This window comes from Maniola hyperantus, chromosome 2 (assembly GCF_902806685.2).
Source record: "Maniola hyperantus chromosome 2, iAphHyp1.2, whole genome shotgun sequence".
NCBI lineage: Eukaryota > Metazoa > Arthropoda > Insecta > Lepidoptera > Nymphalidae > Maniola > Maniola hyperantus.
In genome coordinates this window covers 8,243,423-8,256,511 of record NC_048537.1, presented here as the reverse complement: position 1 = coordinate 8,256,511, position 13,089 = coordinate 8,243,423, and the positions used below count along the sequence as shown (strand labels likewise).

The 13,089-nt window shown below is 36.7% G+C and overlaps 1 protein-coding gene across 1 annotated transcript in view; it reads right to left on the bottom strand.

Annotated features, from left to right (window-relative positions):
* The window catches only part of LOC117992688 (C-Maf-inducing protein-like), a 43,789-nt gene that overhangs the window by 13,465 nt on the left and 17,235 nt on the right, over positions 1-13,089 (bottom strand). The window contains exons 2-6 of the mRNA XM_034980401.2: positions 10,575-10,805; positions 3,065-3,193; positions 2,181-2,231; positions 1,507-1,578; positions 885-974 (exon numbers count right to left, since the gene is read on the bottom strand). Coding sequence (XP_034836292.1) covers positions 885-974; positions 1,507-1,578; positions 2,181-2,231; positions 3,065-3,193; positions 10,575-10,805 — 573 coding nt within the window. The remainder of the gene's footprint in view (positions 1-884; positions 975-1,506; positions 1,579-2,180; positions 2,232-3,064; positions 3,194-10,574; positions 10,806-13,089) is intronic.

Here is a 13,089-nt window from a genome sequence, read left to right as displayed (position 1 = left end):
ATTGATAAATACAGTACTTGCGTCAATGATTAATTATATTCTTACGAGTAGAGCTGTAGGCCTATCTTATACTACTATCATATCACCTACTACGGCTACAATGATAGACCATTTTAGAGTTAGGTATGTCCATTGTCCCTACTTTACGTATTTTAAGTACTTATTATAATTATTAATAACTAGCTGCCCCGGCGAACTTCGTTCCGCCTAACAGTCGATTCAAATTTTTTAAATTTTTCTCTCCGTAAGAACCATCCTAGTAGGTACTTCAAGGAATATTATAAAAAAAAGATTTAGCGAAATCGGTTCAGCTGTTCTCGAGATTTGCGATCAGCAACACATTTAGTGATTCATTTTTATATTATAGATCATCAGGTACAAAGATTATTTTGTAATAATTATTTAAAGCACATCTATTTCTACAGTTCTGTAGTAAAAGTAGTGTCGTCTAATACATCTGCCCGTCTACGTCTGTCTGTGTGTCACAGGCAATTTAAAAATAAACTTAATAAGCTGTAATTTTGAAAAATAGTACAAGAAACTTATTACCGCTACATAGAAGTATTTTAAATTTTAAAAATTCTTTGGACAATTTGTGTATGACTCATTGTATTGTAGAATTTGCTTCACCCTATGAAATGTAGTAACTCATGTATGAGTACCTAATTATAGTGTATAAATATCGGCTCAACCATCTCACTATCCACGTCTTCACTGTGCGGGCGGCAGTCCGAACTCGACTGCCTTCCTCAGTACGATTACCCTCCCACCCACGCACACTGCGTGGGGTGACACTCGAGACGACAGTGTCTTGAACGCAGTATATGTGTTAGTATGAATGTAAGTTTGTATGTCTTATTTGCCTGTATGCTACAGCTACCAACCTCCGAAAGCAAGTCCGTAAGAATTCGCAGCGGCGCACGCGTAACACTTTCGTCTTGCAGCGGTGTAGTCATTGCGAAGTCTACCATATTCTGTAAAAAGTGAAAAAATTACATTTCATGAAGTTACGATTGAAGCGCGCAATCTACTCGTGTGGCGCAGGGCCAGCATTGGTGGCTGATAAATGATAACCGTGAATCGCTTCAAACATGTTCTAGCTGTGTACTTCATGAAATAAATTAGGATCAAAATAGACCCAATAGTTTTTATGATAATAGAAACTAAAAGACTTATTTTATGGCAATGTAAATAGTGTGCGCCAAAGTTTAATAAACTTATTTGCTAGCATAACGCAATAATTGTATCTAGTTATAGTCTGTCACTGTGTTCATTTTTCTTTTTTAATTTAGTATCTAATTGTAAAAACCTTTTATTAGCTTGTAGTTACTTAAGTTTAAGATTATAATAGATTAATGTAAGCTGTTGGTTCTCCTAATAAATTAAAAAAAAATCTAAATCAAAGCGGACGAAGTCGCGGGCATCATCTAGTAATAATATATTTCGAATAAACAAAACATTCAAATTATTATACTTACGTATGTATTTATTACTAGTACAACATACCTTCAATTCTTTCAGCACAACTTCTTTTCTAACCGACTTGATTAAGAAATTGCGATATCTTATCATATTTCTCTGTAAAGGAAAAAAGGCGACGTTTAAAATATTATTAAAATAGGAAATATTCTTGGGCTGCGTTAAAAAACACTTTTGAAAAAGGCGCCATACTAGCCAACATTTTGATTTTTTTTCAAAAAAATTATAGCCAGTGTCACTCAAGATGATGTGAGACTAAATTCTCGATACCCCATACATCCAAATCTGTCAAGGCGTTTAAAAGTTATGGTGGAATTAGGAATTCTCTCTATCTCCATCTCTATAATATAAAAATGAATCGCTAAATGTGTTGCTGATCGCAAATCTCGAGAACAGCTGAACCGATTTCGCTAATTCTTTTTTTATAATATTCCTTGAAGTACGAGGATGGTTCGTACGGAGAGGAAAATTTAAAGTATTAAAAAAAAATAAAGAATCGACTGTTAGGCGGTACGAAGTTTGCCGGGGCAGCTAGTTATTTAATAAATAATAATACATTCAACAACCGTATCAACAGCTGCATTGGCAAGTTTGTCATGTGACTTGCCCAAAAAAAATTGCGATTGCCTAGTAATATTTTATTTAATTTATTAAGTAAGTAGGTATTTTCTTTTTAAATAAATCTTAACGTTGATATTTACCCTCCACACAATTGAGTAATACCACTGGTCTCTCGTGTAAGCATCGTTAGCCTATAAAGAAAAGAAAAGAAAGCGTCATGAATCATGATCATGTTTGAGCTAGGTACCAATAAAAAAATTAGGAGGAAAGCTCATTGTGCTATCCTACAGTTTTTCAGACCATTGAATACAAATATTGATATTTTATTCACTCGCTCGATAAATTGGGCAGTAAGTAGGTGTGATAAAATAGGCAGTAATTATAAAGGATGCAGGCACAACAACCTTATTAACCTTATTGCAGAGGTCAGCATACTATCGGTTTGAACTTCGTATTATCTGTTCAACACTGGTTCTGGGGAAAACTATTACGTCAATGATAGATAAAAATTTGGTAGTAGGTAACCTACTGTTAAAAGGACGCAGGCACAACGAAAATTTATCTTCTGCTGTTAACCTTATTAACATATTGCAGAGGTCAGAATACTATCGGTTTAAACTTTGTTGTTATTAAGTACCTATCTACTCCACACTGGTTCTGGGGAAAACTATAACGTCAATCATAGATAATTTAATTTAGGTACCTAGGCATTTTTCTACCTACAAGGGAATATCCCCAATAAGTATTTCCTACTCAGAAGACCATGTCATATTATTTTAAACATTAGGTTTCTTTGTTGCCATTATATTAAAAACTACTAGGGTATCGACTACCAAAACAAACCATGATTTTTTAAAGCAAAAAGCTGGTGTGAATGATACCTGCGCTCAAGATGGGTTTGTGTTTAGTATTTTTAATTTGTATGAAACGAAACTATAGTACTTTAAAGTCCTCTATCCCTAATAGTTTGAGTTTTCGCCTTACTCACAAAAAAAGAAAACAAAAAAAAGAAAATAATTTTCACCTGCAGGAGAAGCGATCCGTGAGGCATCACTATTCGAAGGCAGTATTTTCTCGCAGGATCCCAGCGAGAGATGCAGTACACCTCCTGCATGGAGCTGTACGACAAGGGACGCTCGAGAAGACCAGACGGCTGAAACAATTGTGTCAGATTAGTCCGCTACAAAAATTTAAAACTTTCGAGCATCTTGACAGGAAATAAACGCAAGGAGAGTCAGTTGATGAAAATCTGGTGTCGAGCCTAGTCAATTTTTTAATGTTTTTATCAATGGATGTACCTAGACCTACCCTACTTATAATTTTTTGATTTGATATTAGTATACTTATTAGTAAATGTCTATGTTAGCTGCTTAGTCTCGACAATTATACCAAAATAAAAAAGATTGTAACACGACGAAGATAATACCAAGAAAGTAAATCGACTGATGGTGTTTTATTTGAAAACGCTGTAATAAGAAATAAGTATGTACTTTGTTCGATAGTAAAAAATAAATACATATCGAATTAACCACCCATCTATATTCAATACGCTCGTCTGAAAGCAATTTAATCCACCTCACTGTGGTCAGCCATCGTACCTTATAAGTCCGCGGATTTGAACATTTCCTTGAGATACTAAATAGGTGTTCAATATTAATTAAAAAGTGTACTACTTATAAAAATGAAATAGGCACTGATGAGCTGCACATTGTGACTAATTTTGTTGTACATCATCATCATTATCAACCGATAGACGACCACTCCTGGACATAGGCTTCTTGTAGGAAGCTCCCGTGGTCGGAAGTCATAGGATTTTTTTTATTAATAAAAATAGCGAGCAAATGGGCAGGCGTGTCATCTTGAACATTTGCTGCACCTGAGGAACCGCCAATGCTTTGCCAGCCTTTCAGGGATTTTGTTGGTTCGCCCCTTGAATAACCCCATGTTGAAATCTAGTGGGAACACCGCCGAAGGGAGTTGGTTCTACAGTTTGCATATGCGTGGAAAAAAGAAAAGTGGATGCGACTCTTGAGGTCTTAGTTCGGGGAATCGGGGCGAACTACTAGAGACTACATAGTACTTAGACGTAATTGAGTAGTAGGTACGTATCTATAATATCGTTTATCGATAAATGATACGCAGTCTACATCGTACGCCGAGAGAACTGTGTTCATAGTCTGACGTGTGGAGTATGGACTCTCAGAGCAATGGCCGGCGCAGACCTATTCGAACGCGAGAGGCAGGTAATGCCAATGACGTCAAGACTCATCTCATGCATCTATTGGCTTGCGCACCGAGCGAACGCTGACGGCCTTCTTTACAACTGCACGTATGCCGTTTACCTTCGACTATATTTTAATGTTTAATACACCATGAACTTTAACCTAACTACTTGGCAGGGGATAATTTAAAACATAGCGGTGATAGTCTAGGCCCTAGTGGTTAAGAGTTAAAACAACGGCGGCCTCCTAATCGGGGGCTCCGAACTCTGAAACGCGCCTCTAACTTTTCGGAGTTACGTTCGCTGAGAATGTGACGTATGCCAATCATTTGGCTGGCTAAGGCCAACCGCTTGTCATTCAAAGAGGAGACCCGTTCTCAGTCTAGTGAGCCGGCGATGGGTTGATGATGATGGTGAATGTAGAACATCTTTAAACTAATTATTTAATTTTACTAAAGTCATAGGGCGTAAGCGGAACAGAACTCAAGAATTTTGGCCCATCCCAGCACAGCTGCGATCTCACCTGGTGGTAAATGATGATGTAGTCTAAGATGGAAGTGGGCTAACTTGCGGAAGGGGTATAGCAGTTTTATTAAACCCATACCCCTATATAGGTACCTAAATCGCTTGGGGGCGCGGCTTTGGCGGTAGGGTGGTAGCCACGACGCTACCACTAAGTTACTCCCATTAGATCAGACCAGAGACAATTAAGAAATTATAAATTCCTAAATCGAACCTGCCGGGAATTGAACCTACGTCCTCCCCAATCCCCTCCCGCTCACAGCGCTCACCACTGCGTCAGAGAGGTCGTCGAAACCTACAAGAGCGATAATTACTATCATTTTCAGATACCTACCTATAATGGAATTCTGTGTATCATTTCATAACGTCTAAGTATGTTTTTTGGATTGAAAATTTATGATATACTAGCTTATGCTCGCGACTTCGTCCGCGTGGACTACACAAATTTCAAACCCCTGTTTCACCCCCTTCAGAGTTGAATTTTCAAAAATCCTTTCTAAGCGGATGCCTACGTCATAATGGCTATCTGCATGCCAAATTTCAGCCCGATCCGTCTAGTAGTTTGAGCTGTGCGTTGATAGATCAGTCAGTCAGTCACCTTTTCCTTTTATATATTTGGATGATAAGTGTTGAAAAAATCTTTAGCATATTATGCTAGCTTTCTACAGATGACGTCAATGAGTTGTCTGTTTTAAAAACAAAATTCTGTTTGGAGCTGCAATATCTAAATATTTATATCACCTTCGTGTATATGTGAACATTATCGTTTTAGCTAGGTAGGTAAATAGACGTAGTAAACACGTCAAGAATATTACACCTACCTATCCTACCTATAGTACGCGACAGGTCGAGATGGCAGTCGAGGTATGAGTCGCATCGGGTTATATAATCGCGGGGGCTGTGCTAGTATGCGGGGTGTCCCCTCATCGATTGCGATCTCGACCTGGTCTCGTACTATACCTATATCTATAATATACCTTATCTCATAATTATTACGCCGTTTGCCGTGGAGACCCTGGGGCCATGGAGTCTTAGTGCTAAAAATTTTTTACGAGACATTTCACCGCGATTAATAGCCTCAACTGGTGACAGAAGGGCTGGCTCATTTTTTGCGCAGCGGATCAGCCTGGCTGTCCAGCGCGGAAATGCAGCCAGTATTCTTGGCACCATTCCACGCGGTCATGATTTATATAGTAATTAGATAAGGCTAGCTTTAAGTTTTATTGTATTAAAAAAAAAATAAAAAAAAATTATTACGTGAAGGTATATACAAAGGTTTAAGCTGGAAAAAAAATTGATCGATATTTTGACCGCATTGAGCTATCGCCTACAATGATCACCCAACACTAGTAAGTATAGTAAATATTATATTTAATGTATATCAGCTGAACTCACGTGTTAGTCTAGACTAGTTTCGAGCCCGTCCGGGGTCCTTTTTCAAAGGGCCTCTGCTTGCGACGCGGCGCCAATGCCAGAGGAGGAGGCTGGAGGAGGACTACTTCGAAACTAGTCGGACATACTCCGATAACGTGAGTTTAGCCGATAGACAGTTATATTTGCAACATTAATTTAATGATAAATAACGATACATTGAAAATAGAAGAGACTACAACATTTTTGGGGATAACCTTAGATGCGAAGCTTCAATGGGGCACCCATATATCAACTCTTGCTAGCAAATTGAGCTCAGCCGCTTACGCTGTTAGAAAGATTCGGCAGTTAACTGACGTGGAAACCGCAAAGATTGTATATTTTGCTTACTTCCATAGTATTATGTCTTATGGAATCTTAATATGGGGTAAAGCGGCAGATATTGGGAGAATGTTTATATTACAAAAAACGGCAATACGCGCAATTTATAACTTAAGACCACGCGATTCCTTTCGAGAGAAATTTAAGGAAATAGATATCCTTACTTTGCTTACCTAGCCTCTCAATATATTTATAATAACATAATTTTTGTAAGACAAAATATTTTTAGTTACAAGAAAATTGGTGATCTACACAATAGGCTAACTAGAAACAAAGACAAGCTTGCAGCTCCTACCTTCTGCCTCAGGAAAGTCCAAAAGTCATTTGTGGGTATGGGTATTACCTTTTATAATAAAATCCCGCAAACTATTTTGGACTTACCTTTGCACAAGTTTAAAAAATCTATTAAAAATATGCTCCTGAAAAAAGCATGTTACACAATTGAAGATTATCTAAATGATAAAAGAGCGTGGATTTGACCTGCAGCTCGTTCCAGCAACGCACAAGACTGCAAATACTATTTTATACATGGCATAATCTTGTACCTATATCAAATATTTGAAAAGAGCAACCGCCGAGTTTCTTGCTGGTTCTTCTCGGTAGGAAAGGCATTCCGAACCAGTGGTAGATGCATCCGACTATTCGTAAGTACTTGTAAAAGTTTATACGAATAAAAAAAGATTTTTTTTATTTATTTAACGAATATTAGTTTAAATGCTAGATAGATTAAATGCTAGATAGTTTAAACGCTAGATAATATTAAGTAGATACAAACATCGATATAAATGACAAGATATGGTCAAGCGAACAAAATTTTTCACGGTTTTGGAACCAAATAAATCAGCGCCATCTCTTAGATACTAATGAACGACCTGTTTGAAATCCAGATGTCACTGAGGTTGCATTGGTGCTAAAGCACCACTGAGTCGGTGCCATTTTGTTTGTTCAATAGTCCTGTCCATATGAAGTAATATATATAAGTCAATGATAAACGTAGTTTTTTTACACCAACTCTTTGTTTAGTCACTCGTATAGATGAACACGTTTTGAATGATGCTTTATAAAGCATTGCATGAAGTACCTTATACCTATCTAGCCCTATTTGTAAACTAGACTTTAGCACAGATATTTGATGACGCACGAATGTTATCTGCTCATTGACCTCATTAAAATTGTCGATAAAAATAATTATTTAATTCAAATCCATAGAACTTACAATATAATTATTATATACCTACTTACCTAATGCTAGCGTAACTTTTCCAAGTGTTAAAATAATATTGAAAGAGTTAAGTATAAAAACAATAGTTAAACCATGGTGGTCAACAGTCACTATTTCCGATTTCTGATGAAATTCGATATTTATATAGATAAATGTATCAATAATCTCGAAGATAACCGAAGAAATATTATCCGTACCTCAAAAGGAAAAAAGAAACCCTTATAGAATCACTTTGTTGTCTGTCTGTTGGTCGTGTCAAAAAAAATACTGCGGTTTGCAAATTTTTTTCATCCACAACCGACCACGAAGTAAGTGTTCTTGTGACGGACCACAATTCAGAACACAACCACACTGGCTTAAATGAAGTTATTTTATTTCACGTTTAGTCTTTTACTAAAAATAAAAATCTTTACTTTGCTAATTTAGTCTTGGATAATTTAGTTTTACTTTCTCTGTGAAGTAAAAATTTAAATAGCTTGTAATATTTAACCAGCTTTAACCAGCTGTATCAATTTAAACAAACGTCAGTCCTACTCATATCGCATAGTGCGTTTTGCGTAATTCAATTTGAATAAGTACTTACGTACGTCATAAATATTTAATTGCAGTAGGTAGGTACATACTGTCGGCATAATTATTATTATGACTGAAATAAAAATAATTTCTTGATCATTCGAAAAAAAATGTATCTACAGCATATAGGTACGTATTTAAACCAGTAAAAAGCGACTTCGTCCGCGCGGATTTAGGATTTATGCATCTTGGGTACAATGCCTCGCTGCGGTGGTCTCGATGAGGTAAAATAGGTATTAATAGTTTATTTGTTAATCATAATAAATGTCTTAAATTGAAAGTACCTATCCTATATTATGAATTTCTAAGATGCAAGGTATCTCTGTTCCTTCGGTTGTTTGTCAAGGTTTGGTCAAGTGGTCGAGCCGTGATAAGGTAACAGTCAGACATACATTCACATTTATAATATTAAAATTTAAAATTAGTAGGTATAAATTTATTTTAAACAACTGTGTCTGTGAAATCGGTTCAAATTTGACGGATATACCTAGGGACGGAGTAACATCGGCAAATTCACCCCCTCTCAGGAACGAACCCATTCAAATATCCAGAAATTTTAATCCAGAGTACCTACCTAATACACTGCTGTAATAATACATGTAATGCTGTATAAGCTGTTAATACACCACATTACATACAAAATGTTTAAATCTGTTCAGTAATTGCTGTGTGATGCGCCAACAGACAGACGGACATAAATTAAAAAAAATGCTTTTTTATAGCTCATCGATAGTAGACCTTTCAAAATATGAATTCATACAGTTTTAGTAGGTAATGAGTATACTTAAATGTAAATTGCACAGAGGTATAAAATATAATCAATCACTAGCATCAAGCAAAGTGAAGTACCTATATATAAGAACTTACTCAAAAGAAAAAAAAAACTGCTTATACTATAAAAATCTACCGTTACTTTGACGTAGTTGGGTAAATAAAATACGTGACGTATAACGTACAGCATGTGTGTTTGGAAAATCCAAATCACAGACTGAGGTGTGCACGAGTGTCTGCTTTAAGACTGGAACCACACATGCCGTTTAGCATGCATAAAGTGCAGCCAAGTGCGAGTTAGGCTCGCGCAACGAGGGTTCCGTACTACAGTCGTATTTTTTCGACATTTTGCACGATAATTCAAAAACCCTATGTTGCATAAAAATTAATAAAAAAAAATTAAAGAATGCACAGGTGCAGCCCTTTCATATTCCACTTGATATACCTATAGTTATCTTACTTCGAAAATTGAAAATACTAATTATTAGTTCATGATCACAATTTAATTTTTTTGTGTGATGTAACCACAAATTCACGGTTTTCAGATTTTTCCCCTTATGTCTGCTATAAGACCTACCTACCTGCCAAATTTCATGATTCTAGGTCAAAGGGAAGTACCCTGTAGGTTTCTTGACAGACAGACAACAAAGTGATCCTATAATGGTTCCGTTTTTCCTTTTGAGGTACGGAACCCTAAAAATTAATTCTTAGTTACAAGAAAATTGGTGATCTACTCGATAGGAAAACTAGAAACCTGAAGAATAGAATAGAATGACACGACTCGAAAAGTTAGAGTTCGGAATCAAACCCCGGACCCCGGAATCTTAACTACTAGGCCTTCACTGCACCGCTCGCTGTTCTATTTACGTGGTAGGTACTTAAAACTCTATTCCAGTGATTCGTAAGCTCGCAACGAGATTGTTTTGCGAAAAAACATTAACATTTGGAAGAAGATCGCATGGAATGCAAAATATAAACAACTATACAGTTTAAAAAATCTTAGAACACTTTATAGAATGGAGGTGCTGCAAAATTAATTGATTGGATAAAAATATCCTATTGATGTGCCTTCGAAAAGTCCTTACAAAAGATCTATGTCCAGCAGTGGATGTCTATCGGTTGATAATGGTAATGATGATGACTGCACTATAACACTGTAGGTACAATACGTAGGTATACTTGCTATCTTGCATTGACTTTCAGAATTTCTGCAGACCGTATAGATATCTATACGGTTAATTCTGAAATTGTTGGAGGATCTACTTATTCTATAAATCCTCAAAATCCAAATGCATTTATGTTCGCAAAATAAGTCAATATACTACTTTTGACCCTTCTTTTTAGCAGCTACGCATTTGATTTTTACCAGATTAGGCTTCTCTGGAGACCTTTGTGGACAGAGAGATCGCTGCTAGAGATGACTGGGCGACAGTAGCACATAAATAACAGTAAAGTACTTAATTCTACACTTACAGTTTTCGAAACGACGTGATCCTCTAGCATGCAGAGTACATGAGTTTCCCATCTTCTGAAGAACTTGGCGGTGAGTATTTTGTCCACGACAGTCCTGGTGTGTTGGAAGCAACAGACCCTGAGAGAACCTTCTATGGCGAGCTTGTACCGCGGTCCGGGAGGAGGTGCTGGGGTGCCCCCTGAATCACTTTTAGAACTACTGCTGTCGGCACAGCACTCTGGGCTGGAACCCTGTCAACAATATGATTTTATTATAAAATCTTCAGGAAAATCCTCAAGATCACCTGTAGACCAATTCACCTGTGGATCATTTGTGGACCAATTCTTTCGGAAAAATTGGTCCACAAAGAGAACTCATGTCCACCATCATGCGGAGGAAGCTCGCTTTATTTGAACAATTACAGAGAAGGAGGCCAATTCTCATTTTCAAGATTAGTGTTGGAAGGAAGAATTGAAGGCAAAAGGGCCCAAGGTCGCCAAATCCGCAAATGGTTGGACGATATAAGGTGTGGACTATGCTTTGTTAGAGGCAGCTTTAGATAGAAAAGCTTTCGTATGAATGACCGCCTTCACCGACCGCTTTGACCGACCGTAGTCATTTCCAAGAGGGCACGCGTGGCGCGTAGCAATGATAATGATAAAGTCTTCCAAAAAGCATTCGTTTCTTTTATAGAGGTCAAAAAAGAGAAGCGGATTGTATGTCGTCAGACCTTGGCGTCAGACTAACGTGACGAATGACATCTTTATCAGATCTTCACCAATTTTAACATGAATTGATAAAATATAGTAAATACTTACCTACCTATTTAGACAAAACATTAATAATTGAAGTTGGTTGTTTTTAATCTAGCTAAGTAGGTAACTATGTATATTTTATTTTCATGTTTATTCTATTTATTTAGAAAGAAAGAAATAGATTGGTTTGTAGGTATATAGCATAGGTACGTAAAGAATAACATTATATAAGTAGAACGTTTTCAGCCTACAATCTACATCATAATGATATAGGCATGAATATGAACAAAAATCTTGAATTCAGAATTACCAATTAGGTATAAGTAGGTAGGTAAGTACTAAATATCAGCCAATAACCCCATCTCATCATTAATAAGAAAAAGCCGAATGGAATTTCCAATTGTTAGGATCTTAAGTAAAATAGCTTCAAAATTTTATTATATTTTATTTTTCACCATGGCAACTTTACTTTTAAATAGATTATCAGTTATCATTCTGTGTTTATTGACGCTGGTTGTTGTAAAATGGCGGGAACCGGCCAGATTGTTGACTGTCACGTTGGCAACTCTGTTTTTAAATGTCAGCATTCTGTGACTGGTTGACGCTAGTTGGCGCAAAACGGTGGGGACCAATCGGATTGTTATTGTCACGTTGTCCAACTTAATTTTCAAATACACTATCTGTTGTCACTCGTTGATTGGGTAACGCCAGTTGGCGCGGAGTGGTGACCAATCAGATTGGGTTTCCCCTACCTTGAGGGTTCGAAACTTAGCCAGAGGTTTGGGGAGTTTGGAGAGATCATTCTCTAGAGAGATGCTGAGTACAGCACAAATTGTGAATAGTGCGGTTAATAGTAATTATAATAAAATAAGTAATTAAGAGATTAATAAAAGTAATATTAACGCAGTAACGTGTTCGTATCTTTTCCGAGTTCCTTCAGCGCTATCTCGCCGCAGGGTGTTCTTTTATAATTCAGAAGTGACAGGACAGCGTTAACCATCAACGCGTAAGTACACGCCCAATTATACAAATTTATTAGCTGATAGCAATCGTTTTACCTCCTGTTTTACTAATATTTAGCTGTGTGAGATTTTACGGACAAAGCATGTTAGTCTACCCACCAACTCAAGTGATCATTATTACAACGTGGTAATATCATAACCTGTATTAATGTGCGTTCAACATTATTTTGTTGCATTACGTAATTTAGTGCGCACAGACGCCTATTCGCATTATATCTTAATGAAAGAGCGAGCATTTTAGGCACGCCACCTCGCCGTTGCTGGTCGAGTTTTATAAAAGTCTATGCATGCGTTATCGCCATTTTCGCTCTCGTTTGGCGGTCTCTTCCGTCCTCCATTCTTACGATATTTTTCCAATTCATTCTATTTATTGAATTGTTGTCTGTTATGATATTTTTTTTTTTAAATCATTTATTTAATGGTTAACTTTTAGATATCCGTTTCGTTATTTAATTATTGAGTAGATTATTGTTCATGGGCAGTGGTAATCACTTAACATCAGGTGACCCGCCTGCTCGTTTGCTCGCTATCTCTATATATAAAAAAAAAAAGGGATTCTGGATATTTGCTGGAAGTATTTAATCGTTTTGAAGGAAATCTTTATTTTTGTAATTAACGAGTTTTAAATAAAAATGATAAGAATCCACTGAATATAATATATAGCTATATATTTTTTTTTTTCCTTCTCAGTGAGTTTTACTGACATTTGTGAAAATACTTGTTGGTGTCTGGAATTAAACGAGCCAACTGACCCTCAA